The sequence below is a fragment of the Carex rostrata genome, chromosome 4 (assembly GCF_964058835.1).
Source record: "Carex rostrata chromosome 4, lpCarRost1.2, whole genome shotgun sequence".
NCBI lineage: Eukaryota > Viridiplantae > Streptophyta > Magnoliopsida > Poales > Cyperaceae > Carex > Carex rostrata.
This window is the reverse complement of record NC_135921.1, coordinates 2,667,274-2,682,834: the sequence shown is the minus strand read 5'-3', so window position 1 is coordinate 2,682,834 and position 15,561 is coordinate 2,667,274. Positions and strand designations below refer to the sequence as shown.

Below are 15,561 nucleotides of genomic sequence, written 5' to 3'. Positions count from 1 at the left end.
AGAAAGTTTCAGTGAAATTGAAGTTCTTTATACAAAATGCTGCTCTTTGACGTCAAAAAAGGTGAGTATACAATTCCAAAGAGAATTACTTGAGAATAGTCGATCAACCTCTTATTATCTGTCAATGGCTGTACCAGCAATGTCAATTACTCCAAAAAAAAATGCAGTTATGAGAAACACCCAAAACTGGAGAGGCTGGTGTGGATTATGTCGCATAATTATCCTTTAAAGAACTCTATTTTTCGACCGCAACTAGAGTTGATTGCATCCTCCAAGTATATGCTTTCTCTAATCCGAATCAAATTTGAATAATTCGAAATTGTAAAATGATAGACCTCTATGTATTCACAAGTACTTTCAGAACATGTATATAGTATTTCAAATCAGGTTGAGATATGCAATATGTGGTTATATTAAAGCCTAATTAAATTATAAAAAAATACATTAAATTAAGGAGGTTCAGAGAAGACCACCTGTTCTGTTTGTTTTGACTTTATTCACTTGGAAACCTCGTCACATCCAAAATTGAACAAGTAATCTGTTCAATAATGTTAGCTGGTAGTTGTTAGAAAAAAAAAAAAATACATTCTCAATTAGAAGTGCATTTTTTCTATTTATTTATATCTTAGTTTCCTTGTAGTTGTCCTTGGATATGCCATTGCGTCACTTCAATCTTTTTTTTCCTCTTCAATCTGACGTGTGATGTATCTGAAATTTTGGTTTACCATCCCACAGACATTTGGTTGATCAACCTAAGAATAGTTGCACCTCATCCTATAAATGTCACCGTTTCCCCATTGCCAATTCACACAACTCACTATTTCATATATTAAATACAATTCTGGAATTTAGTACTCTCTCTTCGATTGATTGCACTCATGACTTTTCAAGTTAGGTCAATTCTAGCTTTGGCTTTAGCTTTAACAGCCATTAATGGAAGTTTTGCTGCTCGTCATCTTTTAGACACGACCGAAGCAGCAGCGGCGCCTGAGGTAGCACCAGCATCACCAAAACCGACTATTCCAGCTATTCCAACCACTTTACCACCAATGCCTTCTATTCCGAAGGTCACTATTCCTAGTACAATTCCCACTACACTCCCGCCAATTCCTGCCATTCCAACTACAATTCCCACATCTATACCAACCAGTATTCCAACTACATTACCTCCTATGCCTTCCATCCCAAGCATTCCTTCTATTCCCAAGGTGCCTTACCAGGTCGCACCTATTCTGGCCCCGCCAAGTGACACCACTAGTCCATGAAAGATGAGTATTAATTATGTGTGTGCATGTATATTTGAGAAAGTGATGGTGTAGCTAAAAATATTCTTGCTAGTTTGTGGCTTTATATTTGCTTGGTGTTGTATGTGCTATGTTCATGTATATGTTGAGTACTTTTGTCGATTATACTGTGAATTACATTGTTTCTTTCTATGTTATTTCATTTTTGCAATGAAAAGTGCTGATTTTGATTCAGGCTGAATAAAGTAATTAATAAAGTAGGAGCTGATGATGCGGAGAGGGTTTAGGGTGGGGTCTAAGGCGGAGCCAGACTTTCTGACTATGCGAGTCAATCGTGAATGGAGAACAATCATATAAAATTTTTATGCTACGAATGGTCAATTTACAGTATCTGTAGCATTTTACTCTATATTATATAACTGTGTATAAATACAAAAATTTAAACAAAAAATGAAGGTCAATTGACCCCCATTAGCTCTTACTCCCTCTGCCTCTGGGCGGGAGGGTTTTTACCCTAAGGCACAATGGGTTTTTTGGTATGGCACCAAATATTCGTGATTTTGTTTTTGGGGTTGGGGGGAATACTTTCAGCAACCGGTAATAGTATCGGCCGCGGATGTCCTGATTTGTTGTAGTGTATGCTAACATATATGGCCACATTTAATCATTAGAGAGAATGTTGCAATTGTATTTTCGGAGATGAGCCCAGATCGTTACATGATCTTGTGTATCAAGTGCGGATTGAATATATTCTAAATTTCTTTTGTTCCAATTTCTCTTTTAGTTTGGTAATCTGATTTTTTATTTTAATTAACTTATAAGGTTGGAGCAGTACCCTGTCTTATTTGCCGATTTGAAACAAGTAAAAACTACAAGCAATAGGGCAATGAGTCAAGCCGGCTCGCGAATCAATGAGTTGAGCGGCTCAATATTTCATAACGAATTGAACTCGAAACTAAAAAAAACCCGAACTCAACTCGACTGGCTTTTGAAAGAAAAAAACTCGGCTCGGCTCGGCTCATGTAAACACTTGGCTCGAGAAATAATAACTGCAAATGATATCTTTCAAATTTCCCAAAGAAAACAGAACATAACATAAGCTTTGATTGTCCCACAAAAAATAAAAAATTTAATTTGTTGTCAATCTTTTGATCGCCATCACAATAAATTAATGTATTTGGTATTATTCATTTATCAAACTATCCAGAACAAGTTAATTATATATGTTTACTTGTTACAATTTCCTAAAATCTTAATTACTTGTAGCAGAAATATATCATATATGGTTCAAAAATCAAAACTGAAATTCTAAATTTTGTAAGGAATTGATCAAACTATTAGGAAGTTAGCAGAACACCTATTTTGTTGTGACTTCTTGACTAAGAACCTCTTAACATCCAAAATTAAACATTGTTATCTGTTCACATATAATTTGGTAGTTGTAGAATAACGTTAACTTAAATTTCGTTTCAATTTTTCTATTTATTTATTGTTTTCTACCTTATAGTTGTTATTATTCGGTGCCACCAGGTGTCTTCTATCTGTTCTTGCTTTCAATATCCTGTTATTTCTGGTATAATTGAACAAATTTAGTTGAGCAACCTAAAATCCATTGCACCTCCTCCTTTAAACCCCATACTATAAATATCACTACTTCTCGCTAACAATTCACACAGCACCACATAGAAACTGAATTTGAAATATACTTGATATCAAATTTAGTATTCTGATTCTCTCTTAAAATTACACTCATGGCTTTTCAAGCTTGGTCAATCCTGTCTTTGGTTTTTGCTTTAACAGCCATTAATGGAAGTTTTGCAGCACGCCGTCTTTCAGACACGACCAAAGGTGCAATGCCAACAACACCAAAGCAAACTATTACGGGTATTCCAACAACTTTGCCATCAATGCCTTCTATTCCAAAGGTCCCTATTCCTAGTACTATCCCCACTACACTGCCGCCTATTCCTGCCATGGCAGGCATTCCTAAAATTCCAACTACAATTCCCACAACTGTACCATCCACTATTCCAACTACATTGCCTCCTATGCCTTCCATTCCAGGCATTCCTTCTATTCCCACAACAATACCAAAAGTACCCTTCCAGGTGCCATCTATTCCAGTTCCACCTACCGCTACCAGTCCGTGAAAGAACATGATTCATGCACATGCAAAAGAGACTTCATATGGTGTTGGTATATATCTGTTTGGTGTTATATTTCGTACATATTTATGTTTCCTATTGTGGATTATAGTGTGATTTATTTCGTTTGAATTTTTATTATTTCATTGTTGATATTAAAAAAAAAATTAATTTGGTTTCAGGATGGTGTCTCGCTTATTTAAGTTGGCATTTTTTTTTTCTTGGAATCAAATAAACTAGACAAATTATAGGATGCTGATCAAATAAATCAGAAAAAAAAAAATGATACATACTTAACACAGTTCAATTTTCGCATAGATAACAAAAAGAAGAGGCGTAGCCAGCTTTAGTCTAAATAGATTAGAACAGAATGCATAAAGAGTACCACTAACGATGTTTAAAAAAAAACATAAACAAAAAATGAAAGTGCGAACTTAATTCAGACATAATTTTATATGCACAAAAAGAAAATTTAGATTGTAAATGTTCCTTTCAATTAGAAATTCAACCTAGTATAGGAGTACCACAGTACCACTAATGACGTTAAAAAATGCCTATTTCCTGGGTAGCATGTATATTTTCTGGTTACATATCTCCATGTCATGACTACTAACAGAAACAAAGGGTTTAGAAAATCAAAACTAAGGTTCTAAAGTAAACAAATTAGGCCACTCTAGCATATTCATTGTCGAGTGAAACTTTATTCAAAATATTTGATTTCAAATGTTAATTTTGTAAATGTTACTGAAGGTCCTTTGAATGACATCAAAACATAATACCGTAATGAGAGCAGCGCTGGTAAAACCATTTATCCCACTATATCCCTACTTTAAATTGCAAACACCCCATTTGAATAAACAGGACTAAATTGAGCATATTAAGGAAGCTTACCAAATGGAAGAAAAGATAACCAACCAACATTTTTCCTTAATTGGCACAAGATCAACCATCCCAAAGACCCCAACAAAAGGGCGTCAGAAATGCATTCCATAAATTCACACCAGTTCTTCACCACCTCATTTAAAACATACGCAAACAAACCTTATTAAAATTCCTTTCAAATTGAGCCAAAATTCATAACTCTTGACATTTAGCAATGGTTACCCATGCCAAGTTTGCTAGTTATTCTCCTGGCCCACTTATCTAACGGTGGAAATGAAGCGGCGCACCGAATTACTGAAAATCAGATTCACCGGATGTTGTTCCAGCAACCCCAACTGCTGGCACAACATTTCCATCAATTTTAATACTATTCCAAAAATCTCTGGATTTCCATTTATGCCTACAATCCCATAAAATACCTCTTTTAGGTTAGAGAGAGATGCTTATGCGATTCATGAGGCTCTAGTGTCATGTATGCTTGAGATTGTGCACCTTATATGTGTGTGTGCATTTAGCAATTTATTCATAACAATGTGATTTACAATAAATATGGTATTTGATTTTTTAAGTTGTTCACTTGTGATTCTTACACTCTTTTACATAAATATCCACACACACACACACCCCCGCCCCCCAAACCCCAATCACGGTACACCTTTTTTTGTTAGATAATATTAGTATCAACAAACTTAACATATTTGTTGTACAAACATGAAATCTACAGAATTAGCATACAATTATCCACATAGTGAAGGAACGTTTTAAATAGAAGAAATATGTACTAAACAGAAAGTTTTAGTGTAATTGAAGTTCTTTATACACAATGCTGCTCTTTGATAGCCAAAAAACGGTGAGTATACAATCCCAAAGAAAATTACTTGAGAATAGTCAATCAACCTCTGATTATCTGTCAATGGCTGTACCAGCAATTTCAATTACTCTAAAAAAAAAAAAACAATGATGAGAAACTAACCCCAAAACTGGAGAGGCTGGTATGGATTATGTCACATAATTATCCTTTAAAAAACTCTATTTTTCGACTGCAACTGGAGTTGATTGCATCCTCCAAATTCTTCACTTTCTCATAATCCACCTTGAATGTAACCATTGTCGTACCATCATTGCCAGTATCATAGTCTTGTTTAATATCCTCGGCATGAAAATGTTGGAGCTGTTACCAAAAAGGCCAATGCCACTGAATTTAAGTCAATATTGCAAAAAAAATCAGATAATAAGCAATAGTATTACCACAAAGAACTTATTTTCACCTGATGATAAATTGTTCCCACTAGTTCAAATGGTACCTCCATGCCAACTCGAACCTGAAATAAACAATAAATTTATATATAATATAAACAAAAAAGAAGGAATTATAGTTACAAGGTTCAAGCAAGTACCTTGGGTTTAACAAAACAAGTTGGAGCTCCTTTCAAGCACTCCAAAGCAACACCTCCATAGGCTCTGACAAGACCTCCAGTTCCAAGTTTTATACCTCCAAAATATCTATAATAAAGCATGAAATCTTAAAACATCAACTGAATATAAACTCAGATTGTAATTGTATGCATAGTTGCTGGTGTAATAACTCAGTCTCTTGTTTCTGGAAGGGAAGCTACTAAATAGCTCTAATGGTGTTACAGAAGATAATTATTTAAATAAAATAGCTTTAATTTATAAACAGAGAGAGAGAGAGATGTAAACTACATATCATATGAGAAATTACCTAATTACTACTACCATCACCATATCAAGCCCAGAGGAAACAATTGCCGAGTAAATCGGTTTTCCAGCAGTACCAGAGGGCTCGCCATCATCGTTAGACCGGTACTGCTCTCCGAGCTACCAAAAGAGAAATTGAAAGCTGGCATCACAAATTCTTTGGTTCTTGATTTATATAGAATTGAGGAAAGGAATTTGAAAGAAAGCATAGATTAGACAGGTACCTTGTATGCCCAACAATTATGAGTGGCACGGGGATCCCTAACCTGAGTTAACATAAATCTTAAAATCAGATATTCATAATCATCATCAAAGACATACACATAACTGCTGACAGCTACACTATACTCTCTGAAAAGGGGGCAAAAAAATGAGAACCTGAGAAAGGAAAGACATGGCGGAGTGCTCGTCAGAGACGGGAGAAGCGATGGCAATGAATTTGCTCTTCTTTATCTCGCGTTCGAAGGTAGCTCGCTCGGCCAGCGTAGTGTACGGATCGGGCGAGGACGCGCCGGAGGAAGACGACGACATAGAGCGCGCGCTGGTCCCTCCTCCGTAGCCGCAGCCGCTAGGAGATGGTAAGTGTGAATGGAAGAAGTTGATCGGCGATTTGGAGGCGGAGTGTTGTAGGAGAGAGGAGAGGGCGAGGCGAGGCGGGATTCGTACCGCTGCCATTTGGGGCTCGATCCGCCATGAAATACAAGCGGAACTAGAAAATAAAGAGGTGCTGTGTTATTTGTTTTTTATCGTATCCATCAGTGGTGGTTTGGGCTTCTCCGCCTCTTCATTATTTTTGGGCCAATAGTATAGGCCCACGTTATCAGAATCGGACATTGACCCAATAAAAATCCGGATCAACTGTTTACTGGTCGAATCGAATCTAATCGAATCGGTAGATCAATCGGTCGTGACATTCACAGTCAATTTCTCTAAATAAAAAATAATAATAATCAGATTTGTTTTACAACTGCTATAGCTGATTTTAATGCTAGATCAAGATATCCAGTTTTATAAAGCAAGAAATAATGTTATAAATATTCAGCCTGTATATATATCACCACTCACCAGTGGCGTTAAGGAAGAGTCGACTGAGTTGAATAAAATCGATTTAAATTCAAATAAAATAAAATAAAAATATATATGAAAACCTTCTCTAGTGTTGTAAAACCCATTTCTCATGACCCTTGGCCTTGGGCACTAAAAACATAATAAAATAATTAAAAATCCCAAAAGCTTTGGCCACAGACATCTTCGATTCGTCACTCTCCTCTATCTCCATACAAACTTTTGAAATAGCCAATTTACCCATCAAAATATCATAATATTCAATATCCCCATACAAATTTAATATTCTTTTCTTTATTCCCATTTAATTATTTTAAAAACTAAATTGACCGCAATGCCCTCTAATTTTGAATGGAGATGTCCATTAATCTCCTCTTCCTCCCTCTTCCCTTCCTCTATATATATACTTCACGCTTCTATTAACTCATCAGTATCTCCAAAAAAAAAAAATTGAGAATGTTTGTTTGAGAAAAACAAGTTGATAAACAGGCTGCACGTATTCTCCAAGCAAAGTAGCCACGTACTTTCAACATTCTATGCACCTCCGAAAGCAAAATTTTGTCTTGAAAACAGTTCAAGAAATTACTCTTCACAATAATATACTAAAAAAAGTTGATGACATAAAATAACAAATTAAAGCCAAGGAGGGAGATCCGAACAGTCACCCCCTTGATAAATTAATTAAATTATATGTCTAATTAAAAAGAGTCATACTGAAGTCTGTGTTGTTGAAGAAGACATTTGGCGTCAGAGATCGTAAACAAAATGAAAACTGCAGGGGATAAAAAATACAAGCTACTTTCACGCTATAGCTTCAGGTACAAAGAATGCAAACACATACTATATACCTTTCATTGAGTACCAAGGCACTCAATTTTCGGATCAAAGAGCCAAAACTGATGTATTTTTTCAAATTTATGTGAAACTAATGGGTGCTGAGTCAAAGGAGGTACCTCAAATATTTTGGTCAAATTTATACCAGTCACAACAAGGTTTAGAGGATATTGGCAGGAACATTACAAGTTAAGAAATTAAGGAAGTGATTAACCAAATGCCGAACAATATAAGAGTCAAGAAATTAATGATAGAATTTCTCAAGAACTATGTAGATATAATCTTACAAGACATAGATGTTGTCTTTCAGATTGTCACTAATCAAAAAATAATGGACACTTCCATTTAAAATTAGACAGCGTGGAGTACAGGAAGGAAGGGAGAAAGGATGGAAGAGAAGAATAATGGACACCTCCATTTAAAATTAGAGGGCATTGTGGTCAATTTAGTTTTTAGAAAAAATTAATGGGAATAAATGAAAGAATATTAAATTTGTATGGGGATATTGGATATTATGGTATTTTGATGGATATATAAATTGGCTATTTCAAAAGTCCGTATGGGCACACTGGAAATTTTTCCTAAATTTATTACAATGGTTCGGATCATATCCATTTCTTTCTGAATCTGTATCCTCTGCGTTAACTCAAAAGGGAATCTTTTGAGTAAATAAATCTCAACCGTTCGATCTGTTTTAAGATTCATGCGGACTAGATCTGCACCAATATTAAAAGGCCCCTTATATTATAAGCAGTAGCCGGATTGGCTCCGTTTAAAATCAAACGGTTGAGATTCATTAACTCAAAATCTTTTTGAGTTAACGCAGAGGATACGGATTCAGAAAGAAATAGATATGATCCGAACCGTTATAATAAATTTTAAATCTGGTGTAGCAGATGAGGAGAGGAGAGTGATGAAATAGTCACAAGTAACTCGCACTATGGGATGTAAATTCTAGATGTTATTCTATCTTAAATAGTCATAAGTACTTTTGGGCAGAGACGGAGGGAGTAAGAGCTAATGGGGGTCAATTGACCTCCATTTTTTTTTTTTTTAAATTATATTTATACACAGTTTTCTTTATAATCTAGAGTAAAATGATATGAATACTATAAATTGACTCTCATTCGCAGCATAAAAAATTTATATGATTGACCCCATTCACGATTGATCCTCATAGTCAGAAAATCTGCTTTTGGGATGTAAATTCTATCTTAAATATTCATAACTCAGCATTTTGGGATTCGATTACCATACCGAACATATACCTTCAGACCACAGATACTAAACCGATACTCAGACCAAGGAACCGATCAAATCTGTGTGGAACTTTTGAGGATTGAATTGGTTAAGTAATATCAATTTTAATGACTATTTTGGTTAAAAGAAATTTACATTAATTCAAATTGTCAATATAAACTAAAAAAATATTAAAGCAGGTCATGTTTTTCGTATTAGACAGCTTAAATTTGTGTGAACCTATTTGTTTACGTATATGTGGTGAGAAGGAAAGAAACTATTTGGATCTGATCACTTTCTGTAGGTCAAAATTAGCTTTCACATATAGTTGTAGTTAAAATATTAAAAAATGATTTGTACACTAAGATAAGGAAGGAAATCAATATTATAGGGGTTAAATATTGTTGAAGATGTTATTTTTTTTTTTCTTTTTTTTTTTTGCATATTTTTGGTAGAGCTAACATGCTTGTGATGAACTAAAAAAAGTGGTCATGGTCAAAGAATTGTAGAAACAATAATATTATTAATATTAGTATCTGAAAATGATAGAGAATCATGCCAGAAAAGCAATACCAAAAAAATATCAATTTTATATTAAATTTAAAGAAAATAGCAATGTTATTTTTAAATTAGTATTAGAACAGGTTCGCCCACTTCTTTCCTATTGGTTTTGTTGAGAAAAATAAGATTATGAAGATTTATTCTCATGAGATGTTAGCTGGTTAGAATTTTGATTACCAATATCAAAATATGGGTTTTGGTGAGAAAAATAAGGTTATGAAAATTTATTTTCGTGAGATTTTCGCTGGTTTGAATTTTCATTTCCAATACCAAAAGAATTTTGCTCCATCTCATACTCTATATTTTATTTCATGGAAAAAAAAAGGGCTCTCTATATTTTTTTTTTTCAGAGTTGCCTCTTTGTAGATTTTCTTTCTTTCTTGTAAAATAATGCGCACAGTTAAAAAAAAATGTCTCCCAAGTTTTGTTACTTATTTAAATTTAAATTGAGTTGGCTAAGTCCCTTTTTGTGATTTTAATAGTAGTCAATAAATACTAAATTCAATTTTAGAGTCAACCCTCTAATTTAACTTGCATAAATACATAAATAAAATAAAATTAGTTAAACAAGCATAAAGAATTGATCCCATTTTTAACAACCATTGTAAAAATAATATTTTTATCCATTATAACATCATTTTAGTTTTGCAACTGGTGGATATCTAGTCGCACACAAAATAAAAATATGTAAATATAATTATTTATTACATGAAACATCAATTAAATAATAAATGGTATCAATGTGAACTTCATTATAAATTAATTATAAATAACTTTCATACATCTCACTATAAAAATATCATTTGACATAAAATAATATAATGTAAATTGACATCTAAACTTCTGACAGGTGATAATGACAATATATACAAGTTGCATTTCTATTGACCAAAATGATATTTATATGGCTATTGCCATAGGACTTGGGCATGTAGGATTGGCAAAATAGCAAAGGTTGTGAGCTAATAGACAAAATAGCTAAGAGGTAGCTCTTTCTCTAAATAGTCAATCATTCTACTTTAAAAGTTTAAAAACAAAAAACAAAAAACAAAACAAAACTGATCACTCTACATCTACAAGTACACCTAATCTTTTTTTGTAATATTTATCTTTATTTTTTTCCAAATCACTATACAACAAAATTACCCTACTTAATTTTTTTTTGTAGATATTAGCTATTTTGTATTATTGGCATATTCTTGTAAAAGTACCAGGACTTGGCTACGGTGCTATGGGTAGCTAAGAGGCCTCCCGTGCTACGGCTCAATATTCGACTTTTTAAAATTCTAACGGTCGATCCGAACCGTTCATCTTGTTCTCCATATTAATATGTGTTTGGAGACCAAATTTTACATTTTTTGGAAATTTTTTACTATTTTTTTAGATTTATTGAAAATTGCTGTTTTTCAGACAAATCTGGACCATAAAAAACAGCGATATTCAATAAATCTAAAAAAATATTAAAAAATTTTCAAAAAATGTAAAATTTGGTCTCCAAACACATATTAATATGGATAACAAGATGAACGGTTCAGATCGACCGTTAGGATTTTGAAAAGTCGAATATTGAGCCGTAGCACGGGAGGCCTCTTAGCTACCCATAACATATTAGCCAAATCCAAAAGTACCAACTGATTGATTATGCCAACCAACCTACGGAGCATCCATTCTATTTTCTCAGCTCTACACACATGCACACAAATTAAATAAAAGGATGAATGATAATGTTAAATTTAGGGAGGAAAAATAAAGAAGACTCTAATCTTTTACTGATTCTAAGCAAGCTTTTGAGCTCATCTTCTGTATAGCAGTTGCCACTGTTTGCCCATGGGAATACAAAGATTTATTGGTTAAAAGGAAAAGCTGATTAGAAACGTATTTTAACAATAATTATAATAATCTTTTGATTATGCAACTAGATTTTTTTCTTATATTATATCAGTCCTTGTTTAAACTTTAATTGCATCTTCAACCTTAAAACTATCATCCTTGGTAATTGCCACACAACTAATTCAGTGGTAACATATAATTATATATATACATTATTTCAGGATACACGCAAATAGAGAATTTTACAACATAATATATATATGTAAAAACGAAAATTCATGAGATTATCAACTTTATCTTGCCCTGTGAAAACGTGATTGTATTGTTCACTGTAAAAGATTTCATATAAACAGGGTCAGATCTAGAATTTTCGTGAGAGAGGGGCAGCAAAATAACTAATTAATTAAGTTTGAATAGTTAATCAGATTCAAACACATTAGCTAATCGGGCATTATATAAAAAATAATGTTCTAATTTTTAATTTCTAATGATCTGACTTCTAATTTTCAATACTCTGACTTCTAGTCCTAATTACCAATTAAAATTAAATAAAATATCAAAATTTTAATCTTAAATTTAACATTAATTACAAATTAAAAATTCAGAGAGGGGCAAATAAAATTTCAGATGAGAACAAAATTGATCCAAATCTGTAAATTTGTATAAACTTTTAAAATTCAGTAAGACACAGTTGACCCCTCCTGAATTAAGCTGGTCCCGCCTCTGAATATAGACCAAAATAATATACTAAGTAATGATAAGGACAAAGGTGACACTGTTGATATTCTTCTTTTTTTCTTTTGGTTTGAATTATTATAACCACTTCATATTAAAAACGGATGAGATGAAGTACACTAGGTAGTCTTGTGTTGTCATAATTAATTCTAGCCTATATAATATAAACGGCTAAGCATATGAAAAAAATCATACTTCTTCTAAAAACTCCATAAGAATTATGTCATTCTAAAGCTTTCAATTAGATAAAATAACGAGAGAGAATTAATGAGAGCTTAAGCTTTGTTTAGATATATTACGTAGATACTAGTATCATACCCGTGCGTTGCAACGGGGACATATTATAAGAAACAAATATATCAATGAAAATAATAATTATCTAAAAATTAAAACACATGTTAATAGAAAATTTATATGATTTTGTATTTTTAATTAACTCTAATCGTGATCTCTGATAATAATTTGATGATGTGATGATTTTTTTTTATTTTTAAGTACCAATGATATCAAATAATAGCTCGATTCGAATCTAATATCACATATCATACAACAATTCAATATTAACATATAATATGATATTAAAAAACATAAATAAAAAGTGTTATCGTGTGTATGTATAGGATATACACACACACACACATATATTATAAGAAAAAAATATATTCACACACGTTCTAATTTATATTCTTCCTTGTTTCCAATTTAGAATACACACACACACACACACACATTGATATATTCTATATCAGAAATATATTCTAAATTGCCTACACCAACATGTATAGAAACAAAGAAAGAGAAATAAGGAAATAAAAAAAATGATTTCCATTGTGATCCGTATAGAAACGAAGAAATAAGAAAACAATAAATAAGAAAATGGAAGGTGGAGTCTTCTCAATTGAAGATGTGAAATATGGAAAAAAAAACAAAAAAAAAAGGAAATAGATAAATATATCGCTAAATTTCAGATTTTATTCAATTTTAATTGTAACGTATCGTGTGGCAGCATATGTGGTGGATGTGTTTTTAACTAAATTTAGACTTCTATACATAAAACAGATGCATTTAATTAAAAGAAGACAAATTATCTAATTGGAGAGCTGAGATCAAATCCGAAGTTTCATCTCTCAATCGTAGCCGTTGGTGGATCGGACACCCAACGTGCTTAATAATATAATAGAGATATATATAGTTGCTTTAGCCTTAAATTATTTCAAAGCAAAATGTAATGTGTCTCGGTTTTCTACCTTTTTACCACCTCTAAAACACTTGGTAATAGAAAAATGTAATTTACTTCCCTAAAATTATTGTTTAGGCTCTCACCTTTATCTACTTCCGCCCTGCCTCTTAGGCTCTCCCCTTTCAGTGTGTGTGTGTTTTTCTTTTGCTGAAAGTTAATGGAGGTTGTATAATTAAGGACAATTAGTCGTACCTAATCAACAATACGGTAATATATAAAATAAAATAAAAATACATTTAAGAAGCTATGGGGATGAATGTGTGTGGGAACATATATATCATTGGTCAAGCTTGTAATTTTAGCTTCTGATGATGGTTGATCCCCCAAATACCTGAGGTGCAATTGAAAAAAATGGACGCTTCAGATTAATTTCATCTAGACCAACAGCTCAATTTAGTGGCTGTTTAGGTTGTAGGGGGTCTGCTTTGAGATTCGTGTCAAGTGAAATGAATGGTCCAGATTCACCACTAGCACCTCAGGTACCTGGGGTGATACATAGCGAAACAACCAAACAAGAAGACCTACCTACTCATCAAATCAATCTGATGATCGTAATTATTCTATTAGCAAACACTGCTTCAATATTCATGCAACACACTTCAAAATTCGTACATATCAAGTATTAACAAATCTTAAAATAAATCAGACAATTACAAACAAGTATCGAACCGATTTAGATCTAATGTCCATTGAATACTCTCGATCGGCTTCCCTCTACAATATCTAGTCTTTCTCTAACACCTACTGTATTTCTAGATGTAATTAATTATATCTTAAATAGTAAGCCTCGATTACTTTGCCGAACACATACCTTTGAAACTTTTTAAGGATTGAATTGGTCAAGTATTTAAGGACCAATTGATTAATTTATTTACTCTTACATTAATTTCACATTATCAATACGAAGCATAAAAAAAATATTCTTAAAATTTTTATATTAAAATAAAAAATGTTAGTAGTGTGATAAGTATTTTGAACTAAAAAATTAACAGTCCAAAATGATTCAATGAATTAATTAGTGTTGGAGCATTCTCAAGATATTGAAGTTTTTGAATGGTGATCTTTCAAAATCACAACTTTTGTGTACTTTTGTCACAACAAAAATGAGCCAGACAGTGCTTGCTTGTGTTTCCTTGTCTTTATATTTTTTTAAACAAATACGGTCAAAGCACAGGTCATGCTTTCCGTATCGGGCAGCTTACATTTGGGTGAAACTACTTCTTTATTTATTTGTATGTGCAACAAACTTCAATTCAAAAATTATTTGGTTTGAGTTTTCCTGTAAGACATACTTAGTTTTTTTATAGTAGTTTTGTTAAAAAATGAAATAATTGGTTATTAAGACAATGGAGGAAATTAATGTAGGAGTAAGAAGTAATGGATTAGATTTCCAGACTCAAATTAAAATGTTAGCAACAGTTAGGCGCATAGAATTAGTTAGTTTGTTAGTTAGTTAGCAACTAATATTGTGCTGTTAAAACAATTAGGCAATTATGTAATAGATGTTTGTATAGCTGTTATAAATACACCATGAGATCACTGTAAACATTTGAGTGGAAATAAAATAAAGAAATACTTCTCCTTTACTGTCTTCTAAATTCCTTTCATTAGACAAATATGGACCACTAAAAAATAACATTTTTGTAATTTACTTAATAAATAATAAAAAAATCAGTTTGATGTTCATCCCTATAGCATCTCAAATTACAATCTCTCTACAACGGAAGTGGAGGGCATCAAATGGATATTGAAACAAAATCAGTTTGATGTATGTTCGAAACTGTTAGATACACAAACACTGCTTTAGTAATTGTGCACGCTATTTCAAAATTCGTGCAGATCAAGTTTTTTTGAATTTTGAAGTGAATTAGATGATTCAAAGCCGGAATCAAACTTATTTATGATTTAGGTTTGATGTATGCTAGCTTCCTCTACAACACGAATATGTATATATCCATCAAGGTACCTGAATGAGTACAATGAGCTCTAATTAAGTTCCAACCGAGGGGTTGAAAATTGGTATGCAATATAAATATAAGAGGTTTGTTTTGAGATTCCCGCCAAGTTA

At 32.6% G+C, this 15,561-nt stretch overlaps 1 protein-coding gene across 4 annotated transcripts; it reads right to left on the bottom strand.

Annotated features, from left to right (window-relative positions):
- Positions 1 to 4,357: 4,357 nt before the first annotated feature.
- Positions 4,358 to 6,687, bottom strand: LOC144552683 (ribosomal protein S5 domain protein). 4 transcript variants are annotated; one of them, XM_078300678.1, is made up of 7 exons: positions 6,368 to 6,687; positions 6,214 to 6,255; positions 5,994 to 6,109; positions 5,668 to 5,773; positions 5,539 to 5,592; positions 5,244 to 5,441; positions 4,358 to 4,670 (listed from the first exon to the last, which is right to left on the bottom strand). In XM_078300678.1, the coding sequence occupies exons 1-6, from the start codon at positions 6,662 to 6,664 to the stop codon at positions 5,283 to 5,285; spliced, it is 774 nt and encodes a 257-aa protein (XP_078156804.1). In that variant the 5' UTR covers positions 6,665 to 6,687; the 3' UTR covers positions 4,358 to 4,670; positions 5,244 to 5,282. The 4 variants fall into 4 exon arrangements, with proteins under 4 accessions (XP_078156804.1, XP_078156806.1, XP_078156803.1 ...); XM_078300680.1 differs by having other exon boundaries at positions 4,358 to 4,605; XM_078300677.1 differs by having other exon boundaries at positions 4,358 to 4,403.
- Between the last annotated feature and the right edge of the window lie 8,874 nt (positions 6,688 to 15,561).

What these genes read in the sequence shown, in the direction of transcription:
- LOC144552683 (XM_078300678.1), bottom strand. Translation starts at nt 6,664, where the DNA reads ATGGCAGCGGTACGAATCCCGCCTCGCCTCGCCCTCTCCTCTCTCCTA. An exon ending in CCATGTCTTTCCTTTCTCAG is followed by an intron (nt 6,256 to 6,367) that starts GTTCTCATTTTT and finishes ATGTTAACTCAG; the next exon opens with GTTAGGGATCCCCGTGCCAC. An exon ending in TGGGAACAATTTATCATCAG is followed by an intron (nt 5,442 to 5,538) that starts GTGAAAATAAGT and finishes TTTTGGTAACAG; the next exon opens with CTCCAACATTTTCATGCCGA.